At 38.0% G+C, this 27,569-nt stretch overlaps 1 protein-coding gene and 1 long non-coding RNA gene across 2 annotated transcripts in view; both read right to left on the reverse strand.

The window, feature by feature from the left end:
- The window catches only part of mthl1 (methuselah-like 1), a 119,340-nt gene that overhangs the window by 60,489 nt on the left and 31,282 nt on the right, over positions 1-27,569 (reverse strand). Inside the window, exon 3 of the mRNA XM_046629778.2 lies at positions 10,394-10,472. Coding sequence (XP_046485734.1) covers positions 10,394-10,472 — 79 coding nt within the window. The remainder of the gene's footprint in view (positions 1-10,393; positions 10,473-27,569) is intronic.
- Positions 1,325-3,174, reverse strand: LOC124220617 (uncharacterized). Its single transcript, XR_011177245.1, has 3 exons — positions 2,898-3,174; positions 2,628-2,828; positions 1,325-2,417 (listed from the first exon to the last, which is right to left on the reverse strand). It is a non-coding gene; the product is annotated as an uncharacterized lncRNA (long non-coding RNA).

The raw sequence follows: 27,569 nt of genomic DNA on the forward strand, positions 1-27,569 counted from the left end.
GGTCACAGTAATTCGTCGAGGCCTTTCATGGTGGATGTAACGCAACACGAATGATAGTGGTAAGATTTGTAAACGAAATACTCGTCGTACAGCGTGTACTTGTTTGTTTGTTTTTTCCTTTCAACTAATTTGATCATCCGTTAATTCACTCGTCGTCATTTCCGTGTACAAAGTGGCCTCGGCCTGCCTCATTGTGCAAGTGTGGGTCGACATCATTGTGGGCTCGATAAATGCGATGCGAACGATGACTCGAGAACGCGTTGATCACGCGAGGCACACGCACGCACGCATCCACAGTGTATCAAGAACGACCGCGAGTAATCTAATTGAGACTTACAATGGACCAGGGCGATTACGTTATTCGGATAACCGGTAGTTAAATTTCTCCCTCTGTAATCCATTCGGGGTTAGTTTAATTTGTCCGTCTACGACCTGTCTGACTTAAGCCTCCTGCATCTGGTTTGCTTGGGGCTTATAATTCGTGACCTTCTTTTTTATTTCTGTTCCGCTTTTGCAGGATTAATATAACAGTGGAAATACACGCAGGTGAAAAATGTTTCCTGGTTAATCCCGGACTTACCTCATTTCCACGAAAAAATTTACTAACGTATTATGGTAATAGCAAACTACTCGGTGTATAAAAATTCGCACACGGGGGAGAGTGCATTCGAAATTGGAGATTAACTGGAGTCCGGGGTCAGAAAATGCGGTATAATTTGAAAATCCTCGAATAAAAAGGCGGGCATTTTGTTCAACGACCGTCACCGCAGGTTCCACCTTGAATACAAAGTGCATTCTCAAGAGTCTCGGCACCTTCGCGGGAGGGAGTCGTGCAATCGCGTAATAAAACACTCGGCGATTAGGAATTCTTACGCAAGAGTCATGGCTGCTCCCACCTATACGTGACTCCTGGCTGAAGATCAGCATGCAGAAATGTAATAGAAATCGCGCCAACGACGCAGAGGTCAACCGGAATTAGTGGGAAGGCTGGGAATTGCAATTATCAGAATAGACGCGCACATTTCAAGCGTTTTGTATAAAACCCACACTCGAAGGTTGGGAAGAAGGAAATGAGTCAACAATCAAGGATGCGCTCTTCACTAAGATTGGTTTGCAGCCATAAGCTTCGCATTCTTGAGTATATGCAAATTCACCAGACTTTGTGTCACCTTGAATTTGGCCTTGCAAGTGATGTAAGCTCTTACTCATCTCCAAAATATCCTCAATATTAATTCTGTTAATCGAATGAAATGTTTACTCCAGTTCAGCGGTACAACAATCTTTTAGTAGAGTACCGAAATCTTATATATTATTTTCAGGTAAATATAGGAAATGGAATGTATACTGGCTGAATTATTATCACACAGTGCCTCCCTGGATGTTAATCAAGGCTTCGTATCTCAGGCGATAGTTGAAGCGTAAATAGACTGGTATAGTATAATCGACGATAAAAGTAAATAAAAGCTTTCACGTATCAGGCGTGTCATGAAATGCAGTCATATACCACAGGCGCGGTCAGAATATTAATGTAAATAACGATATTACAGCTAGCAGCAATCTGTTTGACTGAATAACACCGAAGCAAAGTTAGCATATAAGTCAAAATAAGGGCACGTGATGAGGAACATTGCGATTTTACCAGTGTTCAAGTAAATCAATGGAGAGACAAGTATACCGTACAATTTTTCTCGAGACAGTTCATGTCAGGATCGACTTGTCCTTAATTTACCGAGAACAATATAAACTAACCCCAATTAAACGGAGATAATTGAACAATCATCGAGATACCGATCTCTGCATCGACCTCAATGTGATACCAAGAAAGACGGCTTCTGCCACAGGTGATGCAGGTGTGCTGCTGTGGCGACCTGCACTTGAGGGGTCGTTGTACTCCTCCGGCACTCTTTACAGCTGCTTGCTACGGTAGGCTGGTAAGTCTTAGGCCTAGTTCACACTGAAGCCCGATTTTTACCACGGTAAAAGCCCATGGTGGCGGTAAAGAGCTGAAAGATCACACCAACGCAGAGCTGCTGGAAGATCGGTGTGAGCGCAGTTTGAGATCGAGACTCTTTGTGCACGGCGTTGCTCTTCGCGGCTGAACGAGTAGGTCGTGGATCGTGACGCAAACGGTAACAATGTCACGATCCGTCGAGTTCACTGTCAAAGCCGTATTTACACGCGATACGCCAATCGGCGTATCTTCACCTCGAGCTCACAAGAGCACGTTTCGATAATCGCCGCTGCGTAGTTTCCTCTGATAGGTACGTGGTTTGGCACAGTCCAGATTGGGAGAAGATCCTTTGTTCCTTGTTACACACTTGCCGATCGTCCGAGGTTGGTCGCTTGATTTGCTGATCGACGCGTAGATCTACGGCTCCTTTATTTGTTAGTATCGTTTTTGGGTGCGAGTAGCTGGCCTGCGAAAAATTGATTTAAATCTACAGGGACAATTCTATAGTCGGAAAAAAAGTGACTAATAAACCTACAAAGATGTCGATTTTTCGCTTAAATCTCGGGGTTTTCAAATCCTGCTAACAGTCTTCGAAACCATGGAATAGAGTAGATTTCTGATGGAACGATGACAAAGTAAAGTATAATGAACTGATTTGTTTCAGTTTTGCACTAACCATGCTCATGACTGCCGTAAGTAAACATGGGAAACTGAGGGATTCTGTAATTCCATAGACGAAATAACTCTCTTCTGTACGTAGGGATGAAAGTGTGCGGCGCATTTACAGAGCTGATGTACGTTATCGTGATCCACATTTGAAGGAAAAATAGCGAGAATATCACTCCAAAGAATACCAGGTAGAATACAGTGAGTCGAACTGCAAAGAATAGTATAATAGAGAATCAATTCCATACGAGCGAAATGAGGTAAAAAATTTTCATATTACTCCAGCTTTTGCACGTTCTGTCCAGGACTGATTTGTTTTCAGGGTTCCAGATGAAACGTTTGAAGTTTTTCACTGGTCCCAAGTCAGACTGTGGTTTTCTGCTCTCGTAGTAGTTATCGTCGTGTAATATCAACATTTCTGCGGCGAATTAGTATACATTTGTTCAATCCCGTGATTTTTTGAAGAGATTTAATGATTGATGAAAAACGCCGTTGCTAGTGGTGATGTGAAGACTGAATGGCGATTTCTGATGTTTTTCGATCATAGAAATGTTCGTGTGTATACAATTCGCACAGTGAATTGCTAACGCAGAATAGCCCGTCGTGTGCTACAATTTAATGCGCATGCGCTACAAACCGAGAGTAGTTGATTGTCAGGGTGACCAACCGTCGTGAATATAACCTCAAAAATTTTGACAGTTAGCGCTGGCAGTTGTCTTCAACATCGGCAGCAGTCAAAATTTTTGAGGTTACATACATCACGGCGAACTGTCGTCTAAATTTAGGAGGACGGTTGGTCACCCTGAGAAACAATTGCTCTCGGATTGTGGCACATGCGCATTAAATTGTTGCAGACAACGGATCATTCGGTCGGTAACAATTCAATCTGTATAAAAGCACAATAGGCTGCTAATTGGTGCTTTAAAATGATCAAGATTACGGCGTAGAAATTATTTTATGAAACGTATACGATTCGCAATATTTTAAATGATGCTGCGGAGCGAAATGCCGTATAACTTTGATTGCGATTTTCATGCGACACTTTCCACGTCTTCCCGATTTTTCGTTCTCCTTCTATTTCTCTGTTTCTCGATTGACTTATAGCTTCTGGTCTTATCTCCATGACTTCCTGGCTACTTCTTCGTCTGTTACATCATACATATATGTATTCTTTATCTTGAAACCTTCCGTTTCAAACAACCTACATTTTTCTACCATCATGGATGCTCCAGTGACTCCAACTTATGTAATCTCTCTGACGAAAGTATCTCTACTTCTTTTCTCCTAACTGCGGCCTATTTTTCTCTTCTTCCTTATATATGCTCTTCTCTTCTGTCTCAGAGGTTCTGGAATTCCTCATACATATCACACATTCCTCATACCCTCCAGCCACTGTGTCATTCGTCTTACAATTCGCATTCTAGTCCACATTTACTCGTATTTACATACAAACGTTTTTTTTTTTCAATGAGCTCTTCCACTTTAGTGCTTCCGCACTTTTTCTTGGTCTTATCTCCTCACTTAAATCTACTTGCGGGCATTATCTTGGTACAAGTTTACGTTTCCTTCTTGAACGGTCTCTTCATGTTTGGTAATTTTGTACTTGGTTCATACTCTTTATAATTTCTAACTCTTTGTACCTGTGTATACATTATTTTGGGGTTATCCCTAAACCAAGTTCAAGTGTCCATTAAAACAATTTAATCATTTAGGATATTTGTTTGAGATATGTAGTGTTCAATCTTTCAGTAAACATTAGTGAAAGACTTCTATCTCGATGAACCTAGAATCAAGAGATAAGTAATAGTTGAGCAACGTTTAACCAGAAAAACAGAATCTCTCCGACTATACTGAGAAGAAAATAAATGGCAAAAGCACAGTTGCGCAGGTCTTTAAACTATCAGTTGTTGGTTCAATTCAGCTTCGCCGTGATAGTTTCAAGTACTGTCCTGATCACAACGATATTTTTGTTCGATTTACCCTTATCTCGAATGAAGGTTGAGAACTTTGACGATATTTTTTTTTCAAGTGTAATAAACGTAAGTGTTTTTATACATGGCCAAGCAATAACCACGCTTCGAATTACATTTTGATGGATCTTCTTGTGAGAAGCCGAATCAACATCGCATAGTGCTCGTTCTGCATACGAATCAGGCGTGAATCACGATTGTATTCTGTCATCGCGATAATTTTATTCCCAACGTTGGGGCGCGGTTCAAGTTCCGAAAGCAGCCAATTAAAAAAATGCGGAATTTGGCGCTTGCGGAGCTTTTGAAATTCGAAATTCCAACACCGCTCCCCAACGTTTATACTCAGCGTATAGGTACACATACGTGCATTGTCAACAACCTCCGAGTTTCCAGGTGGCTGATTACACTGAGTTCCGACGTAAACCGAATTTACATATTATTAGGCAATGTCGCTGAGATGTTCCTTGGATGTAGGGTCACAGGTCATGGCGTGGGTCGTGCTCTCTCCACGTCGCGGCGTCGTCCCTCTCGCTACACGGGAGACACGCGTTTACAATCTTGAAGAAAAAAGCTATGACCGCCTGACTTGAACGTGAATCTAATAGCGTTTGGTGAATTCGTATCACTCCCAAGCGTACCATGATGAGAATGTCACTCGAAACTGTTCTATGCATTATGTATTACATGAAATTTTTAAACACAAGATTCATCATATACACCAATTTAATTTGTAGGTAAAACATTTTTACTCGTCGCTGGGAATTTCGAACGAAGAAGTTTTTCTTTATTCTGCTCATGAAATGCTCAATGAAATGTCTGAAATCCAATTTTCAATTGCAATATTTATACGCTATTATTTCGAATTAGTCGTTGAATGCTGAACGACAACGGGTGAAATTGAATTATTACGGCACAATTATTGCCCGTAGTAAAATATTGTTGAAAAAAAAAAACAACTTAAAATTAGTATCTCGGTTTAAATTCAGTATACGGCAGACTTTTAGACTTTTATGGCAATGAAAACATCTTGTTTGCGAACTTTATCGACTCGGAATGAGATTTTTAGATTCTACAAACGGCTATTTTTTATTGTATTCCTCGTTTATTTTTATAACAATAGCGTTTGTGAATTTTTCTGCAGCTTTTCTTGTCTCATTTTTATTTCGTTTATTTTTTTTAACAGAATTGCGATCTCGAAACTTTTTAACCAATCCGGAAAGTTTTTTTCCTACTTTTTCACAGGGAATTGTAATATCTTTAATAATATAATATCTCGTTGTTTCAAAAAACAGTCGCTCCATAGCTGGCAGCTAAGCTAAATATTATACTACGGTCTAGTGGGTGACCAGCACTTTGCACCCTCATGTCCTCGACAGCGGTGTGTCTAATTTAATTGTAAAATCGAGCAAATTAATATTCGTCGGGATATTCCGCGAAAAAATGTATCCGGAGACTTTGTTTGTTTGGAGTAAAATAAATATACACACCAAAATGTAAAAAAAAAGGAGATTAACAACACGGAAACGGAAAAATGCGCTTGGAATAATAATAATAATAAAAAAAAAAGGTTTCTGTTATTGTATAATATTTTTTGATATTTCTTGGAAATATGAATCATTGAATCATTTTTTACTTCGTTGGAACGCTTTTGATAAATTTCTCAACGCCGGTCAAACGCGGATGAGTTTGAAAATCCAAAAATATTTCAAAGCTTGGTGTATTTTAGTTTTCTTATACATCAACACATATTATGCTTCGCTATATTCCGGCAAGTAAACAAATAAATTGACGATCTGCACAAGGTCCGATATTGAAGTGTCGGATTTTCAAAGTACCACCCGCATAATATAATGATCTCCGCCTTATATAAAAAAAAAAAGACACGGACGTCCTAATTCACAGCTTCAGTAATATTATTACACACACATACATATATAAATACGTGAAACTTTTGATGCAGAAGTAAAATAGCGACGTGGTTTTCACTTTTCCTTGCGTAAATATCAATCTAATTGACAGCTCCGAAATCTGGCTACTCGCCAAAGTTCACTTCTTATGATCGTATGGTGCGACGATACGAGGAAGACTTTGTTTCAATACCTCTCACCCATTATTCATGTTTTTTTTTCGGACACAGATTGTGTTTACCGAAGCAAGTAAACTTCTAGACTGCAATATTTTCTCATTTCTTTTGTTGCCCGTAGATATCACGTGGTAATGTGAAAGGAATCGATGGGGGTTGACATTTTCCAGAACGCCGTTTTTGCAATCTTTGAGACCGAATTCAGAAGGATTATCAAGCTTGGTTGAAATATCTATTTTTACGCTGTATAAGTTTGTCAGATGTCGGGATTGTGGAGAAAATCGATCTGTGGATACAAGATAAATCGCAAACGTACGTAACAAGTTTTCAATTTCAAGATTGTTATTTAAATTAATGTTTTAGTTGATGAGGAAAGATATATTGAAGATGGTGTTTCAGTTTGTTGGAGATATCTAGATGTTGTGGGGTTTGATGTATTTTATGCATGAAAAATCTTGAAATCAGTTCTCTGAATTTTGTACCATTAACATAAGAAATACCCTTAATTGATCCATTATCTTATCCTGATGCGTTGATTTCTCCATTCGTTTTTCACACGAGTATCAAATTTCTAATACTAGATAATAAATTTTATTTCTGTGTTATAAACAAAATAATAAAGATTACAATATTTTAAGGTAATGATTATAAATTATCGGAATAAACGAACTTCAACCAATCTAGAAACATTACAGGTGAATAAAAATCGATTAACAAGTTTGACTGTATTATTTTTAAGACGAAATACGCGGATTGAATCGGTGAGAATAATAATCAAGGACCCGTTATTGGCAATTTTTCTACTCGACTGTTTGCTACATTTAAAAATAATCATCAATTATCAGGAACATTTTTTATGAGATGCAGCATAATTTTGCGTAGGATCGATGCATGATCCGTATAGCATGTCGAGTGTGCAAAATCTGGTGCAAAAGTGCATTACGCAGCTACACGACCGTCAAACTTGGTTGAGCAGCTAGGTCACGATATACTTACAATTAGCCGTATAAATCGTCCGTGAGAAGGTGAACTTTGATTAAATTAACTGTAAAGATTCTTCCTGAATCTTTTTTTTTTTTTGCATAATTCACGTTTGTGAAAAACTCCAGGTGCAGTAACATTCTGCGGATGATCGGATCTAGCATAGATCACTGAATTGTAACTCAGTATGTTTATCGGCGAGGTTGATATGTGTTATTCAAAGAAAATTGTCATCTCGATTAGCAATTCAAAATTTGGGCCGTTCTGTGCGATTCGGACAAAAAAAATTACCCCACGCTTGAAAATTTTCCTGTTTTCAAACCTGATTCGCGTTTTTACTTTTCTTTTTTTTTTTTTTACATTCACTGACAATGAATAGGTACAGGCATTAGTCGATAACGACTTTTTCAAGTTCACCTTAGTGTAACTAATTTTTTCATTGATAGGTATTAAATTTTAGAAATTCATAATGCATAAGGTTAGATAGATAGATAGACAAAAAGGACATAAAAATACGATTCAAGGTGAAATTATAACAACTAATCTCTTTTTGACGTCAAATTCTCTGAATGATCGCAGAAAAATTGCATTCATCTGGACACGTGTGTTTCACCGTTCAGTAAGAACAGTATCATCTTCTGTGACCAAACGGATTCACAAGTATACGTGTTTTGATAAAAATAGTTTGAAAGACTCGACTGTTTACCGTATGAAATGCGCGATTAAGATTAAAATTTTGGGATTGAGGTACTAATTAATTTTAATCGGTGTAATAATTACGAGCGATTTGAATCGCGGTGTGATTTGAATAGATGGACTACTTGGAAAGAGAAGTAGAAAGATAGTGAACGATGAAGACGAATCGATGTTCAGCCCGTTGGTTGAATTATTTTTTTTTTTTTTTTTTCAGCGAAACAAGAGCGGTTACATCACAGCTAGTCTTTAAATAATGACGGTAATTTGTGTAAATGTCTGCTTCGCGAGATTGACGAACAAGTTAAACAGTTAACCGAGAGGCGTGTACTTCTAATTATACTAATTATTCGAATTAGTCAACTGTTCTTGTACAATACAATCGACACAATGCCAACCTTTATCTTTCTTCACGGTTAAGTATATTTTCGTTGTTCTTCTTCTTCTTCGTGTCTTTCCTGCTATTGTACGGGTTTCTTCAGGAAGTCTTTCTCGCAATGAAATAAACGCAGCTAATTTTTTCACCGCTTTTGAACATAGAAACGGTATCTGACTTAAAACGTACGTAATGTATTTCTGGAAATGAACATAACTGAATAAATCGCTAAACATTAGATTTTTCCTGTTGTTCCACTATAGTTCGGGCCTGTATTCTGTCTATTGTTAAGAATTTCATAGAATGTGAAATGACGTGTTTTATAACGTTCATTATAAAATCGGAACCTATAACAACGTAAGTATTCTTAGGCAGTACGAAAAAATGCCTCTAATGCAAACTGGCAGGGAAATACGGTGAACGTAATTTTATTTACCACGTGCATAAATATGCGTTAGTTATCATAATTAGCATGTGTATGCAATGAATGGAATTAAACACGTGTTAGCTTTTAGAAAGACAGATGCATTGAATTATCCCCGCAAAGCCTCGAGTTAGCTTTGCAGTCGAGCGTATGAGCATCTCCAATCACGTAGCTATTCTGTGCTGATTGCATTATATCCTCTGATGTGCTAATTAAGAAACGATTCGCGGCGTCAATCGTCGGCGTTTGATTATATCGAGCATATCAAGCTGCAGCTTCGCAAGATACACCAACATTTTATATAAACTATAAGTTTGCGAATGATCTGCAAAAATGGTGATGTCAATTCAGTCGTTGAAATAATTAGATTTTTCTCGGACCAGTGATTTTGAATTCATCGAAAGAAAAAGAAAACTTCACCAGCTTCAATGAATTACATTACGCATTTCATTACAGTGTTTTTCACGCGATGATTTCACAACCGCGGTATCAATAATCTTCGTCTCAAAACATCGTCAATGCATTCCGGAATACGAAATGAAAACCTAACATAAATCTCATAGAATGCTAATTTTCAAGTATAATTTATGACGTTACCAATTTTCAATTCGAAGTGCAGATTGTGTGGGATTTCAATTTGTACATTCAATGTGACAGTTTGATATTGCGAAAGACGATTTAATTGCGTATAAACTGTTTGTGGAATCGTAGAATTATTGTCTGAAACCTAGAATAAGTATTTCAGTAGATAAAAAGTAAACTTAAAAGTCGCACCAGCATTGTCGATATTATCAGTGCGTCGTATTGGATTTTAAATGTTCCACGTAGCGTTTGAATGGAAATAATCAACTCCGATGAAGAAAAGTTTGACTCTCGAATTAACTCGTCAGAAGCAAAGATGTTTGGGTAATTTGTCCATCCGAGTCAGAGCCCCCAGATTTTCTTTTCTTCGAAGAAATAAAAATTAAAAAACAAAGTTAACGAAATGCAACAAGTCTGTCGAAAGATAAATCGTCGAATTTCATGGTAGACTGAAAAAACACGCATTGCTCAACCATTCGAATATTTTACAACCGTAGCATCGAGGAACGTCTGAAACGGTAGACACAATGTAACGGGGAAAGTGTGTCGACATTCGAATTGTAAACCAAAGAGTGTAGAGACGTGTTCACAGACATTGATAGAAATTGAAAAAAAAAGTAGAAAAAAAAAAAAATAAAAAATAAAAATGACGGTGTTGTAAACTTACCTGAAAGTCCACCAGATGTTAAAGCACATGGTGTTCAGCCAGAAGAATGCTGCCAGAAAGAAGAAGTGGGTCAATACCGCTGAAACAAAAAGAAATGGAACACATCTGTTAGCCACGAATGTATGTGTTTTGAACGTAAAAAATAATTCTGCGGTTTTATCGCGTGTTTCTAAACATTTACATTAGTGCCAAGATTGAGATATCGTTAATTTAGGATAACAGAGGTTTACCCATAAACGTCTGAGCGTATCGTTACAGCGATCGAGGGATTGACGCCTAAATTTAATTAGACACGAAACGTGGTTCGTGAAATTTTTTTAGTATAAAGGGAAAACAGGTTGGCGGTGCGGTAAATTTTGAATGTAAAATCTGTTGTGACAAAGGAATAAGGGGCAGTCCTTAGAGACCGGAAGGCCCATTGTGTTCTCGGAAAGTTTTCACACAAACGCGCGGGATTATAAAATTGTGGGAAGTTTATTTCTGGACCAAAATAAACCGGCATGCTCCAAAGAAATGTGAATTCCCTGGGCCCGAGGTAAAAACCCCGTAGCTCCCCAATTATTTATAAAGCAATTAACCGACGGCAAAACCATGCCATGCATTTTTCTAGCACGACTATAAGTAGGTACAATAAGGCGCCAGAACGACAAACAACACGGACCACCATGTGCCACGGTATTGAGGAAAGTTTCCGGTTCAACCATTCGGAACATTGGATTTGAATGGGGGAACGCAGATTCAGTTACTCCGATTAAATATTAGTTAATGCAATAAATTATTGTATTTTTTCAAGATGCAAACTGATATTCGGCAGATATATTTCGCTGTTTTGATTACGCAGATCCGCAATGGATGAATTTGCGGTGGAGCTTTTTATTGATAGCTGGATAAGCAGACACTTACTGCGTCGGGTTCTAACCCCTGAGAGAGTTACCAACCCGGGTATTTACCGAACGTATACCAGAACTGGTAAACTAGGTATCAATTTCAATGTGATGGAGATGGATAAATTATTGACGATTGTGAGAAGAATAGAACAAGAGAAGAGGTCGATTACTTGTTTCAAGTAGAGATATAGATAATAGAATATTGGATGCAAATGCTGTTACTACTATAAAGTTTGTATGATAATATATATTGGATAATAAAGTCGGATAAGAATACAAGTTTACAAATTCATTATAAAGTAGAGTTCAAAAGTCTTGAGCGAATACTAACGATAATTATTGGTGTTAATTTTAATTTCTAGTTGTTGGTACGAATGTTCGTAAACAGTTGAACCATATCTCAAGAAGGGAAATCATAAACCTGGTAAAAAAATACAAAGGGACCACTTTCCTTTTTTTCTTTTTTACGGGGTATAGACTGCGAATCCTCAACGTCCCTGCTCATGTGACTCGTAGATGAGTTGCAGTCCCAGCAAGGTATTCAAAGATTACCGTGACCATTGTCCACTGTTTGGACCTTTGTCAAATAAACAATAAATCAGTTACTCAGATTCGTAGGCCCTCCTCATGATAGTAGATGGCTATTTCTAACCTATATACCTGCACCGTGACAGTCTCGGGATATTGAAGACTCCGTTCCGCATGCGTTAAGTTTTTTGGTTGTTATTTAGACAGGCTGGCCAACTATATCTGGTTAGGTCCCAGCGTGAACTGTCAATAGGTGCACATGGGGCCAGTGATTCTGAGACGGCGTGTATTCGAAAGCGTTTAGAGGTAACATTGACTCAATTACAGAGCCATCACATTCAGGCCATCTTAAATTCTCAACGAAACATAACCTCGAAGCGCCTAGAAATTTTGTCGATTAGCGTCTGACCGCAACCGAGTTGGTCAACCTGACAAGCAGACTTGAATCTATCAATGGTATCGCACGATTTGGCGCATGCGCATGCGGATGTTAATTTTCCTTAGACTATCGCGGCAGATTTGTATTCCGAACAAGTGTTTTTTGCCCGCGTAAAATCGAAGGTTAATAGCTACGTGAGTTAGCGGTGATAATTAAATTCCCGCTCAAACTAATTACGCCCACGCGGCAATTATAACTTGGAGTAAACAAGGACGTCCGTTGATCGTTGGGTGCGTTCCCTTCCTCCTCCACCTCCTCCACCTTCTCCTCGATACACTGCGCCGCGAAAATCGAGAGGCGGAGGGGTCCTGGTCTGTAAAAGACCCTTAGGTGTATAACGGGAATTGGTTCTCCAGTGCCCACTGGGCGATGGTTAATTCAAGTACGATATGGTTCGCCGACTCCCATGGTGCGGAGGGTCACGCGGATGACGCGCGCAATTCGCCAAGGGGAAATCCGGACTCCCCGTATCCCGGGGCGGCAGCTAGTTAAGTCCTTGATTTGCATGGGGCGAGATTAGATTGCGTGTTTCGCGTTTAGCTTCTCATATTCACTCGTTTTTGTTTCCCGCCACTTTCAGACTCTCGGATATAATATGGGGCAGTTGTCGTCGCGAGTAGCCACCCACCCATGAATCAAATGAAGTTCCTGCGAATTATCACGACGATCAAGATTATACACTCTACAGTTTTGTAACAACCGATTGTCTGTGCAAAAGCGAATATCTAGTTCTCTAGGTCGAGATAAACGGCTAACGGCAGTTACTGAATTCTTTCATGCATACATTATTCCTTACGTGCGATTCACTTGAAACTTTACATAGGTATATATGAGCTTTTGGGGTCGCTCATTACGATTCTAAACTCGAAATTCAAAAATTCAAAATGGTGGATCCAATATGGCGAATAAACAAAAGCAAGAGAAGAAATTTTTAAAAAATTCTGTAAAATTTTTTGGTGCGTACGTGTTAAGTTTGTGTAAAAATTGGAATTTGGATTTTCACGGTAGATTAGCAGGCAATCCTTTTTTCGTACAAAAGTGCGAACTCCGACCATTTGTTTACATGCGCTATTTTTGCAATTAATTAATAAATAAATTTCGTATTTTTCTTAGATTTAGAAATATTTCAGGGACATTGTGGAACCAAAAAATTCGCCAGTTGTTACCAAAAAAATATTTTAATAAATAAAAAACTGCAAAAATAAAGGTTGGACGCCGCGTGTCCCAGCGTGAATCAAAGGTCTAAAAACCGCGCACCATTGCCTCAAATTTTAGTAGTCCGTTTTTCAACAAATTCTGGTGTAAACACTCGGTTGACAATTTTTTCTTTCCTGTTCAAATACGAGTGAAAAATAAAATGACCGATTTGATAGTCAAATACTCGTTCTGGATTTGCATAGAATTTTTCACGCTTTATTATAGTTTTTGACAATACGACGAAGTATTATTTTGGTCCTATTCAAGCGTTGTTCTTTGTTGGTTTTGCATTCTGCGTACAAACATATTCCATGGGCGCGTTACATTGTGCTTTATTACGTAAGAAAATGATGATATTTCGGGTTACAAATACGTGGATCGTTATTCAAGTGAAAGCTACTTCTTACCCACACTTGTCGTTTATTGTTATTTCTGAAAAATTCAATCATCCTAATTGCTTCAGTTTTGAATCATGTAAGAAGGCTGGTTCCATTCCAAAGACTTATTTATGAACCCATAAAACCGTGACATTGGAAAGTTTTTCTTCGCCTAATGGTGCAGGAAAAGATGAATTTATACAGAATATACTTTCTTCGTCGCAATGAATTGTCAAATAAATTCTCAAACTGGACGTCGGGAAAACGTTGAAAACTAACGAATCGCATCGCTGTACGAATAATATCTGCAAATTTATCCGTCAAAGTTCGAAGCTTTTAAGTATAACATAAACATTGTGCTCAAGCATCAAATTTATTTCTTCAGTCCATTTTAGTTTGCAAATGATGAAAAAAAAAAAAAAAATAATAATAATAATAATAATAACTAACTAACTTGCAAAAATATGGGGGTTTTAGGGGAAAATTCAATGCCTTAGGGTACAATTGGAGGGTACTTTTGGAGAAATAGGGAAACCACTGTGCAGCCTATAATCGTGAAACGAACCTCAATTTTGTTTTCACAATTTCTCGAGACCCGTCCGTAAATGAAATTTGGAAAAATGGATTGTTTCGAGTTAACGCGTTGAACGCAACGAGGCGAATTACCATTTTCAGCGTAACGGCCCGCGTATTAAAGTCAGCCACACACCGTGACGGGGTTACACGCACTTCGTCAGCCCTGCGCACGTTACTTCCGCTCCTTCGTCTGGGTGTTATAAACCGAGTCCAGTTATATTTGCGCGAGCTGGATGATTCACTTCTTGTTCATTACCGTGGCACTAGGTCGGCCGTGTCTCGCGATCTCTGCAGAGCGTTGCGCCGGCGGAACTGCCGCGCTACGCCAAAACCTTTCCTTTTCCGCCAAATCTGGGCCAGTGTATATACACGGTGGCCGAAAATTTTTGGGAAACAAATTCCATGAGATTTCCAAGTTTTCCAGGGCCCAAATCCTAGTGTTCCCTGACATTTTCCGGGTTCTAGTAAGTTACTAAAACCCAAATCTTTCAGCCGATTAACTCTATATTAGGTTCAAATTCAATTCAAATTGACGAAGAATATAATCTAAAAAAATGTCAGTTCAAGAAACTTTGTTTTCACGACGAAATATATTAAACTCGTTGTGTCAAAAAAAATTATTTCTAATTCCCAAAATACCAAACTGATATTTTCAGGTTTTTACACGTTTTTTGGGTCTGTGGCCACTCTGGAATATTTGCCTGTCAACTCGAAACTCGCTGCTGCGATTTCTACACACAAATATGATGCAGTAAAATTTTCCAAGTTTTGATGTACATCCAGAACACTATTTTCTACAAAGTAATCGAAACAATTGTTTTTATTACTCTGGTATTGTTGGATGTTTAATTTTGTAAAATAGTACCGATATTGATTATAATCAACAAATGGCAATATTGAATTATCTGCTAGAAAAAAACGTACATCTGTTTCAGTGATTTAGTAGAACTTGCGAATAAAATGCACCGTCAAGTGAAATCAAACAAATGAACCTGAACAAATCGATCTGAAATTAACCATCAATATGCAGGTTTTTATTTATAATTCGAGTATTTTTAATTTTCATATTTTTGAAGAAATGTTTGCTGTTCACAATTATAATACTGTATGTAAAAAGAATAGATTTTTGTCAATCAAGATCTAAGATAATTAACATCTCGGCGAAGTGTAACGTAAATTTTTCAACATCAGTTAATTCTGGTTTTACACAACGATTTTTCAGAAATATTACGTAAACACGGTTTCGGCTTTTTTCAAATGTTGACCTCGGAGATTTGTCTAAGACATTCGTTATACGTATATGCATTCTGACAAAGTGCAGTGACGAAAGAGAAATGAAAGAAAATGAAAATACGATTGAATGTTTATGGGCCATTATTTACCCTGCAGAATGACGAATAGCCAAAAGAGAAATCTGTGAAAGTTGGTAAAATCCACGATGCTACACATATAACGGTGAAATTATAATCATGAATCTCGTGATATCGTGACAAGTGAAATAGCAGCAGGTTAAATGAAAACTTTGAAAAACGTTAGACAGAAAGAATAACATACACAAACTTTATTTCTCGTTCACTTTATGGATCGGAGTTTTGATAAAATTTGTTGAAAAAATAAGCTTATACACAGGAAGCCGGGGATGACAAGGTCGTCTTTCCCCTCTTCATATTCAAAGATAACAACCCGGGGCAAAAAGCTTAGGTTCAGGCCGAAGCTGACGTGACAATTTTCGAAGTAGGGGAATTTCTACATGCACATGCTCGTACACGGAATTACCTGCTGCGTAGGGGCGAAACGTAATTTATTCTTCACACCGTGTCAAGACCAAGAAAAAGAGAGAGAGAGAGACAGAGAGGCGAGCCCTCAGGAACCCTTAATCGAGTTCTGAAGGCAGGAAAAATATACCGGTGAATTAATATTGTCGCTGAAAGTTCGGAAGGAAGAGCGCGTGTCGAGAGGCTTTGAGGTTGAATATTTCAACATTATTTTTTCCTCGGAATAACAATTACCGCTGCTCCTCGAAGAGACGGGAAGGGGAAAAAGAAAGCTTAGCCGCGATTCTTCTTACAGTTCCTTTTTTACTTTCGTGAAGGATAATGAAAGTTTATGAGGTTTAAAAAAAATTCAGGAGAGCAAAATCCAGCCAACAGAATCTTCGCTCCGCTTGTCCACAAATTACAAAGAATAAAAGTGAGTAATACAATTCTATTATTTTCCGAAAGATCGCATTTTCCTCAGTCTAATGTAAGAAGCATTAGTGATATACGAATGAAGATTCAGAATCTCTCCAAAATTTTCAGCAGTTCGTGATATATTTGTACAGTAAACATCGAGAAATTATCAATTATTTTTTTTACAGATCACTCGGTCTATTCTAATATTCGTATAAGCGGATAACGTTTTTTCAGTTACTATTGTTGAGAAATATATTCTTGAAAAAAAAAAAAAAAAATTGTTCATTTCAAAACTTTCACTACAAATGAAAAGATGTAAAAGGTTGAACTCGGAAAAACTGACCGAAATCTTTTTTCTTAGTAAATCGTCCGAATTCCTCCACTTTTTTAAGATTCTTAATATTTCCTGGTGACTGATAAGCGAAAAAGTATTCCTAGAAATTACACCGTTTAGTTACATGACTAATTTTCAGTTCATTCAAAGATATAAGAGTGAAATTATTAAGGCGTGAGTATCTATCACGAATATCTTCAGGTATACGAGTACATACCTGGGAACCGGAAATAGGAAATACCAGTCAGTCGCACAAGTTACACGCCCCATCGATGCTATTTTTGAAAGTAATTAGTCAGCCGTCAGCCAGAGATATTTCATGACGAGAACCTAGGAAACGTTTCAGCCCCAAGGAAGTGCTGATCGCTGATACCGGAAGTTCAACATATGCGGGTAAAGGTAAAGAAAAAGCGATCTCAATTATTGAAGAAACCATCCGCGCCGTAGAAAATTATTTTATAATATTAATGAGACTCTGATTAATTAAAAGATATAATTTACTGCTTTGAGGAACTAATCTCTGTAGAGTCGAAGACTCATAGGTAATGAATTTTGGTTCACAGTGTAACGTGAAGCGGAAAATAAATGAACGATCAAAAAATTCTAATCCATTTGTTACCGTCGATAAATCGGCAAAAGAGATTTCTTCTCAAACCCGTTTCACTGGTTTGTTAAAATATGAAACTACTTGACGTTCTTTGAGTGGTGGTAAAAATGTAGAGATATCAGAAACTAGAAGATAACAATACGTATTGAATTTCAAAAAAACGTGAAAATCTATTTTATAGAATGTCGAAATGTTGAATAGTCAAAACGTAGAAATATCAAGTGTATCTATGAGAAACTTAAAATGTAGAATCGTCGAAAATCCGACGATAAGCGACAAAGTTCCCAAAAAATTCCGACGGTTCTATATTTTGGTTCTCTCTGCCTACTTTATACTTTTCTACAGTCACAAAATGGAGAAAAAAATGGATGAATTTATCAAGTAGGTACATGATGATCAAATATGCCGAAAGAAATGATTTTCGAATTAAAGTAAATGCGGTTTCACTTCACGATCGAAACTCTCGTTCGAACAGCTTCTTTGTTGAATCAAATAGCGTTTCTTTAAATCGTTAGAATATTTCTTTCGCTATATTTGATCGCCATGTTTGGTAAATTCAATAAATGTTTTCTCCATGTGTACATTACGTCTTTTCTGCATTTCGACTTCGCGCATTTAAAAATTTTATACTACTGTATTGTATTACAAGTGCGGGAAGCGGGTGATTTCCAATGAGCGTGCGGTTTTCAACGTGAGCCGCAAAGACGAGTTCTGCAATCGCATGAGTCAGATATCGCCGTCATTTTTCCAACACCTGTGAAGGAAACTTTGACTTGAGAAGTAACGAAAGTGCCACAGACAGCATGTGTAATTGGAATTAGGTAATTAACGCTCAACGACACGGTGCGTGAAATTGAGTTGTCCGAAAGTGCGCATGCGCCAAACAAACTTCCAGTGCGTAACATATGCCATACCAATTGTGCGCATGCGCCAACTTTGTTTTCCCGCACTGTTTGGAAATTGTGAATTTTACACACGCTCCACAAACTGTGGAAATCGAACTTTCCAAGCATATGTCGGAAAAGCTACAAGCTTACAAAAGATTTAGCTTGTTTCTTAGATATCGTGACTCTTCTATTTTCTAATCTCCTATAATTGCATCATCCACTTTATTTCACCACGATTTCACGGATCGCAACCTGAGAAGAATCTCCCGACACCTTGAACTTGAAGACGCGAAGGGCAGGCGGAATGCAGCATCTGGTGACGCCGGAGAAAATCAGGATTCGATTGTTCGGGGGGGAAACGATGCGGGGTTCGAGAGAAACCGGACGTGAATCAGCGAAAGTCACAGAGTATTGGTTGGCAGGACGATTCGCGGAGTCGCTGGTCCGTTGAGAAATAGTCCAAGTGTGCATCCCGGGGTGCAAATGCCATTTCCCTCGCATACGACTCGCATACCAAAACGAAGCGTTGCGACGTTCCCCAAACCCGGGGTCAAAACTGGTCCGCTTCCAAACCCGGAGTTCGGTCCGATTGGGCTATTTCCGTTCTCCCCCGCCTCCTCCGCCGTGCCTTCCTTCAATTTCGCAGGATTATATTCCCGTTTCTTGGTTACCCTTTTTTCAACGCTACACACCCCCTGCCAATTAACCTGCGTTTGCTTTACGCAAATTGAAGTACGAGGCGAGGCCGAGCCAATTACAAACCTTGCTCAATTTCGTAAGAAATTTTTATCCACGGAAAAAATTTCAACTATAGTATTTTTTTTTCTCAATAAGAAATTCGTAACCGAATCTATTGCACACTTTTATCGACTTGCAGTCGAATTTTAACCGTTAGAAATATTTTGTGTTCAACGTTGTATGGTTGAAGAAATTTTGTCACCTAATTTATTTTCTTGGAGCGGGAAAACTCAAGGTTTTAATACCGAAGGTGTGGCCACGATTAAGGAAACGCGGATTGCGGTTTGGCAATTTGTCCAATTTCCGGTCCAGTTTAACGTGCGTAGCGTATAATTTTAGGATTCGATCTTCAATTTACCGTGTTCCCCGGTGTTTTCATTCGATTGAAATAATTCTACGTCTCGCGCTAGATCGACGCAGTGCACGGCGGTTTACCAACGGCAAACAGCTGCGTTGATCGTTGCAATTTCTACACGAATTGCTTGAATTGCTCGATTGTGTGCTTTGCAATTTCACTTGTATACTTATAAGTAATGCCTATTACGAAATATCTACAGACTTTCTAGAGGGTGAAAGGAATTTGTCTGAAAAGTTGGACTTGGTAGTGCATGAATTCTCATATCTGCTTATTGTAAGATAATCGATCTTTGACTTTTTCATCCGTTCGCAAACATCTGCGGATATGAAGTAATAAACGAATAAAAAAAGGGTCAAGGTTGGCCGAGAATCGGCACTTGTTATTAATTTTAATACGAGATAGTCGTTCGTTGAGTATTTCACAGGAACAGAAAATACCAGAGCTATAAAAAAAAAAATCTCAGATATCAATGTTTTATTTCAAATTGGTTCAAAATGTTTGAAAGTACGATCTGTTCGTTAGATTTTACCCCATAAGGTGGCCCATTTTATTCATAAGACTATTTTCTACAAACCTGCTGAAACAATTGTTTTTATTACGCTGGCATTATTGAATATTTAATTTGACAATATTTCGTCGATAATAATTATATTTACCGTCAACAAATGGCAGTATTTCATGGACTTCAGGAAAGAAGAAAATCCGTTTTATCAAACTTGAAGAAACTAAAATATGCCACCGTACAATAAGATCGAACGAATCAGCTCAATTCATATTAATTTTTGAACGATTTGAAATGACGCATTAATGGCGAAGTTTTCGTTAAAATTACAACTATTTTCTACGTTCACATAGTTCTAAGAGATATTCTTAGCTGCCGAATACAATAATTTATTAAATAAACATCTTCAAGTGAATACACAAAATGCAAAATCGATACTCCAGATGTCTGAATTGCAACACGAAGTTCTAACAAACGTTTCGACGAATTTTTATTTTTTTTTTTGCAAACGTGCACAGCCTGTCAATAACTAGACACGTAGATACGTGCGATGGTCGCATCGCACGATCACCGCAATGCGCCTCCGATGACTGACAGGTCACAGACGAACAATTTGGAAATCCCGTCAGGTGAGGGTCGCTGCAATTAGGGGAGGACAAGCTGTATCGACTATAGCGGTGCGGAATTAGGGCGCGTAAAATTTGGAAACTAATTAGCCGCGCTGGCTGCATCAGCCTAGTCAACAGCTCATCAAGACCCCGAGAGCTGTAGATTTTCATCATCGTGGTAGGCCAAATTGAAAATCGAAATCCTTTTTACCTTTTCTATTATCCTAACGACCCTCCGTTACGCATCGACCCGCTAAGCCGTATAATCCCTATTAATTAGGGCAGTGATTTAATAGCTGCAGGTATAATTAGCGATAATATCGTAGAGCGTTATAGCACCGGGGTTGAGCGTAGCGTCGATCCAGGCGTGTCAGGGATACTGATAAATCATTCACGTTTGTATAAAATCGTTATTTCGCAGTATCAAGAATATCCGATTGCGAGATGCAGTCAATTATAGGAACGAAAAATATATACGTATTTTGGAAACTAGACTACTTTAAAGTCACTATAAAATTGCAAAACAGTGATTTTTCCTCTCAATGTTTCGTTACTAATAACTTTAGTCTCTTGAATACTGCAGGGATATGTTCAACTTCCAGACAGATTATCAGGTATAATTAATTCTTATGTGACTCAATTAGACAGTGTATTGATCAGCATTCCCTGTTCTCATTGGTTGTTTGCCAATTTATATGCAGGTATGATAAAAACAATGTTTACACGTCCGTGACAAGTATGTATCAAATATCAATACAAAAAACGCTTGATATACAGCGAAAATTAAGAAACGGATTTTGGTTTTCCATTTAAGAAAAATCATGGAAAAGTCAGAGGATTCTGTCGAAAATCTGAAAAAATTGAAATTTCAAGCACAAACTTTTAGATCCATTCAAATTTTACAGTTCAAACCAAACTTCGAGCAGAATTAGCGACAGCCTAGATTATTGTAAGAGCTCAAGACCATGGAGGAGGTGAACAGCGCCGGCGGTAACACGCTATAATTCAATACTCGCGCAGTACATTATTTACTTTATGGTTGGAATACAGCCGGTAGTACAATGAGCAGCGAAGATAACACAAAGCGGCATTGTCCCCGAATGACGCAGGGCCCGAATTCGCGCTACTAAACTAGCTGCAGGTTTCTACTGAAAAGCCGGGCGAAAGTCGATCGCCCCGAATGGGCCCAAACGGGACTTGAAATACCCGGGATCCCGTCTGACGGAACAATCGAATTTAACGGGATCAGAGAAAATTGTTATTTGCAGGCATCGAAAGTCTTGATTATAGGGAAAATTATTAGAGTGAAACTTGATCGACACATTGAAATAAAAAGTCCAATTTCGATCCTTGTAACGTCAAGCGAGTTTTAGATTGCTGTTCATTAGATCTAGACGATGTTTTGGTTTACTGTACACTGAGAGAAATTTTTAGTTCCGGTTACGGCCCAGTCCTTGAGTAATTTCATTTTTTACCATAATCGAAAAATATAGTTGTAGGTAGAAAGTGAAAATTAGTTTTCTAGCAGTTACCGGAAATTCTAGTATCCGTTACTATTCTTTCTCATTACGATCGCTGATGCTATATTTTCTTGCAACTGTTGCGAAACTTTAATGCTTGTGCAACGATAAATTGACGTTAAAGCCTTGTTTAACTAAAAAACTAGGTTAAACCACAAATAAAACTGATTTTGCCTTGCAATTACCAAAAAAGGATCGACGATAGCGCAAAATGGTTTCGTGTACCTCGTTTTTTGTGATTCCAACAATATTCGAACAGTTTTTTTTAACGATATCTGTTTTACTGAATTTTTCTAGTTACTATAACAATTGAAATTTTTCTCAGTGTACGTTGTTCACAGTGAACGAATTTTGTCTAGCGACTATTCGTAAAAAAGGTGAAAATCGTATAATCTCGTCTATATAAAGTATTTCAACGGTTTGAGTATGTTAGAGAAATACAAGAGTTTTAGGTAAATATTAAAAATTAGAAAAAAAAATCTCAAAAGGAATACAGGATAAAAAAAAATTTTTGACCATCATTTTAATTCGTTTACACTTTTTCCATTTTTTCTGCCGTTCTTCAGAATACTCAAGTCTTCTGAAACTACAATATAAGTCTGAAACTGACGGACATTTGACTTTCCCAAACTTTTTTTTCTTAATTTACGAATACTTTAGTAGGTTTCCAAGAAATTTACCCACTGATTCCCTGTAATTTATTTAAAATGAAGATATATTTCTGAGATTTTTTTCTTTCAAACTTCAAACAACCAATTTCCATCAGTTTATTAATTATTTATCCGTAGAGTGAAGAAATACGCACGGTTTATTCTTAGCATATATTTACAAGTTTACTCTACAAATATTTTGACCGTAAACTTATTCGGAATGTGACTCGTCCCTTTGCCAAGAATTCAGTATTCAATTTACCTAAACTTTCAATATTCTTACGCTTCTTCCGCACTTGTCAATCTTTAAAAATTACCCCACGGATGAATTTTCCAGAATTCCGCAAACCGTGAAATTCTGCAATTTTTAATTTTCCGTCTCTGCGGACAATTAGTGCAGATCGGATAATCTGCGGGATGTACTTCAAAGGTCAAATTCGTTCGAAGGATGGCAGGCGAAGCGGAACGAAATTACGGATCGTCGCAACTGATCGGCGTGTTTAATGCAGCAGAACTTAGTTGTCGAGTTGAACCAGGTGGTCCAGGTCGACACTCGATCCTGCAGGTGAGCCGGAGTTAATACAATTAAATAATCCTCAGAGTAATTCGATTACTCACCTACCCGTTGAACCGTACCGTTCCATTACTCTTCCTCGAACCTACCGATAATTAGTGTTAGTTACCTGACGGTAGGGTTCACCGTTTCGACCTCGAATTTCAAATTTACAAATTAAGAGGCTGCAGAAAGTAATCGGAGGCGACCGGATCGATTCATTGTATCCCTCATTTCAGAATTGGCCTGGAACTCTTTATACTTTTTTAAAAATGAGTGACGGTAAATCGACTTTATTCTGAAATTCTACAGTATTACCAGTATCTAAAAGTTCATCAGTACCTTGTCATGTTTCACTTTGAACTTCTTCAAAACAGTACTTTTCGATAGATGTCTCCATTTTACTCCCGTCCAGTCAATTTTAACCGTATCGAATAGTAAATATTGGAAGTCAATATCAGTAATTCATGATGTTCACGATTCTTATTAAGTTCTTGGGGCGTAAAAACCAAACGATAACCAATCACGAGTCATTTAAGAGCACTTCATCGTTCCTTCGGTCAGTTTTTTATGTTTCCGATAGTGTTTTTTACTGTCAGTACAAGTAGTTACAGAGTGAATCGTTAACGATAGAATGATCCATCGTTTAATGTGCATGCGGTATGTTTCTAGAGCAGTTGTTTGTCAGGACGACCAACCTTTATGAACGTAACCTCAAAAATTTTGACAATTGATGCAGGCAGTTGTGTTCAACACCTACAGCTGTCAAATTTTTGAGGTTACATGCATCGTGGCTAACTGTCGTCTAAATTTGCGACGGTTGGTCGCCCTGGTAAACAACTGCTCTTAAATTGTAGCGCATGTGCATTAAACTATTGTGATTGTCATTTTGTAACGCGTCATCTGGTGGAGAAAAATCAAACTAATGCAATCAGGCTGACAACAGCTGACTGTTGACCTGGTTTTTTCACGTTTGGATGGTAGAACAGGTACATTATTGATTATGTTCAATTAATTTTTGTGACATGAGTAATTTGAAACCTTAGGAATTACCATTTGCCTCTATTAAAATTGAAAGCTTAGGTTATGTGGTGATAAAATGACACCGACAACCAGGCTCTGACGTCATGAGGACATTTTTCAATAGCAAATGACGAACGGAAATAGACTTGGGGAAAAGACTCGTAGATCTGTAGAACAAGCATCCTGCATCGAGTGATTTGAACAATAAAAACTTAGCACTGCAAGTATAAAAAATTTCCGGACGGCGACGAAGAGAATAATTACCAGCTTAAGTTAGGTTAGGTTAGGTTAGGTTAGGCTTAAGTTTCACAAACTGACTGTACCAACATTTTGACTAATTTTCAGATTCCTTGAAATAATCGTAAGTGTATGATAAAGGAATGATCTTCTTATTGGTAATTATTTCCTAGCGAGGTGAGTTTCGTCGATTGTTGGTCAACGCGGCTATTTATTTATTTGTCGATGTTTCGGCCGGGCCATCTGCCGACCACCTTCAGGCAACAATGATACATAAATGTTTAACACGACATTCACGCGTAACTTACGACTAGTTTAATTTTCATAAAGGACACATTTGTTTCCATGTCATGATGACATTTTCCAATAACAAATGACGGACCATTTCGTCCTTAGCTATTCACTCCGTATTTACAGACGGAAGTCTGCATCTGTAGATCAGATGAAAATTATCAGCTGTGTAAATTCAGAGATATGTACGCAGCAGCGGTTCTGGACCTAAATGCAATTGTCGATTTGACTTGTAGGCATGCACTGGAACATGTATGCATACTGCACAGTATGTATACCTATAACTAAGCGGTACTGAACCGCATGCAGGCTGGTATTTAGCACGAGGCAAGTCAAACGTGACTATATTCGATTCTTGAATAGTGTGTACGCGAATATATAACGTATATAGTATACGGTTACGTAGGTATAAACAACACCGTAAGATACTCTACACCTCTCCTACTGCTGCTGCACAGGCTCAGGCCTAAAGAAACTGCAATTTGCATAGCGGCACGTATAAACCATAACCCGTGTCCGCAGCCTTTCTCGGCGACGTCCATGCAACGTTCGGACACATTCGAACAAAACAGCAGAACTTCTTTCTCACTACACAGCCGAGCTTGTACTTTAATCAGTGCACGGTGTTCATGTTCAGTTGCAGAGAATCTACTTTTATTGCATATTCTTGTCAATTTTTAGAACGTACATGTCACGCGGTTCGATATTCTACATATACAGCGTTCCCTTTGGTTGCAACGTTGTTTCCTTACTGCCACCTGAAAAACTTGTGAGTACGAGAAAAGTATGAAATTTTTAAAGATCGCTCTTCGAACTCGAAGGTTCCCGTTTAAATGGTACGGGACATTTTTTTTTTTTAATTTCTAACACCAAGAGGAATTTAATGATGCGGGGTTGATAGAGAAACAGCGTTGCGGAGAGTTAAGTTTTGTAGAAAAGTGTTATTTGGGCTTGTGTCGTAAATAAATCATAGTTTTGTCACTAAAGACGTTTGAGGATAAATTTTTACATAAAATTGACCTTTCAGCCGAGGCTTAACTATTGAGCGGTTCAAGCTATGGATTTTGTTGTCAAAGCACTTAATTGTTCTTGCGAAATGCTTTCAGCATCGAGTTCGCATTATCAAATGTGACTGCGTAGTAGGGAATTTAAAAAAGGCATCTTCTCTGTGTTATTTAAATGGAAAAAACTTAGAGTTCCGAGTGCATCGTTTTAAGAAATATCCTATTGCGAGGATCCTCCTCTTGCGATCTGCAACAAGTTTTTCAGGTGAGAGCGAAAAACCGAAAATTCTGCTTGCAAAAGAAATACTCACTGACTAGAAGTATTTATCTAAACCAACTCCCACATAGCAATTCTCAAATAATTTGAACATTAAATTTTCGAAGTGAGTCCTTTGAATGTCGTACGAAATAATTTCCTTCAAATTAGAAGGTTGCCTGCTTCTAAATCGAGTCCATAGTAGCTCTAAATGAAATCTATTGACCCTCGTTGAATGGTTACGTAGTTCAGCTTGAAATTATTGATTATGGTATATAATTAAAGAAATACGATAAGTCCAATTAGCCCTGGAATGGCTGGTCTTTCTCAACGAGCCAAGAGGAGAGTAAAGAAAGGTAAAAAAAAAAAACTAAAACAAAAAGAACCGCGAACAAATTGAAAACAATTAAAAGAAAAATCAGAACGATCCGAAGCGGGCATCCGGAGCCATCTAATCGATTTTAACGTCGGATATCGTTCTTCACAAAGGGCGCGGAGGGGATTCGACTGCAATTAAATATTGGACATAGAAGAGCGGTACCTGCGGCACAAAACATGTAATTACGAGGGAAAACATGGACAGCCTGGTGGTAACCCGTAAAGGAGGAACTTAAAAGGAAGGACTACGGAGTTTCGAGGGGAAGAAACAGGCGGTATGGAGAAAGATTTTACAACGATTCGTGCAGAGGCGTGACGTTGCCGACTGATTGAAAAGCGCAGAAACCCTGGTAGAGGGACCAGGGTGAGAAAATTGTTTGGGGTTAAAGTGGTGGACGTAAATCGAATTGGGCGATGCATTGAGCCGTTAAAATATGGCAGTCTGCAGTAGCCGTAATTTAGGGGTTTGATACCCGTACAATCTGGTCCAAAGAGTAGCGAAGCTGAAAAAATGTACCAAACAGAAGACCGAGGAGTGCGAGTGAAGTTTGTTCGTTGAAATAAATTGAAATACTGCGTTTTCAAAAGGGGCGGAAATTCGTTGATTTTTGTATTTTACTTGAAAAATCGCAATTATTTTGATTGAAGGTTTTAGAAATAAATTTATTGTACCCATCTTCTTCATGGCAATATTTCTGTCTTTCACTGGGTAGAAAGTTACTTAAAGAATATATTAAAGAAAATTTTTGCGTGGTATCATATTGTCAAAATTCCAACATCTTATCTACATTTTTCACGTTGAAAAAGCCGCCAGTACCAGAACATGGTGATTCAAAAAATTGTAACAATTGAGCTTTTTCGAATACACAGCTCTTCAATTTTTTTTTCATGTTGGAATATTAATGTAATCGAAGATGAGGCGAATATTGTGAAGACCGTTTTCAAAGAAATATGTGTAAAAATACAACCTAAGCTAATCGAGTATAATTCAACTAAAACAACTGCTCCTAATGACAAAATTATTGAAAACTATTAAAAAATTTTCCTAATTG

The sequence above is a fragment of the Neodiprion pinetum genome, chromosome 5 (assembly GCF_021155775.2).
Source record: "Neodiprion pinetum isolate iyNeoPine1 chromosome 5, iyNeoPine1.2, whole genome shotgun sequence".
NCBI lineage: Eukaryota > Metazoa > Arthropoda > Insecta > Hymenoptera > Diprionidae > Neodiprion > Neodiprion pinetum.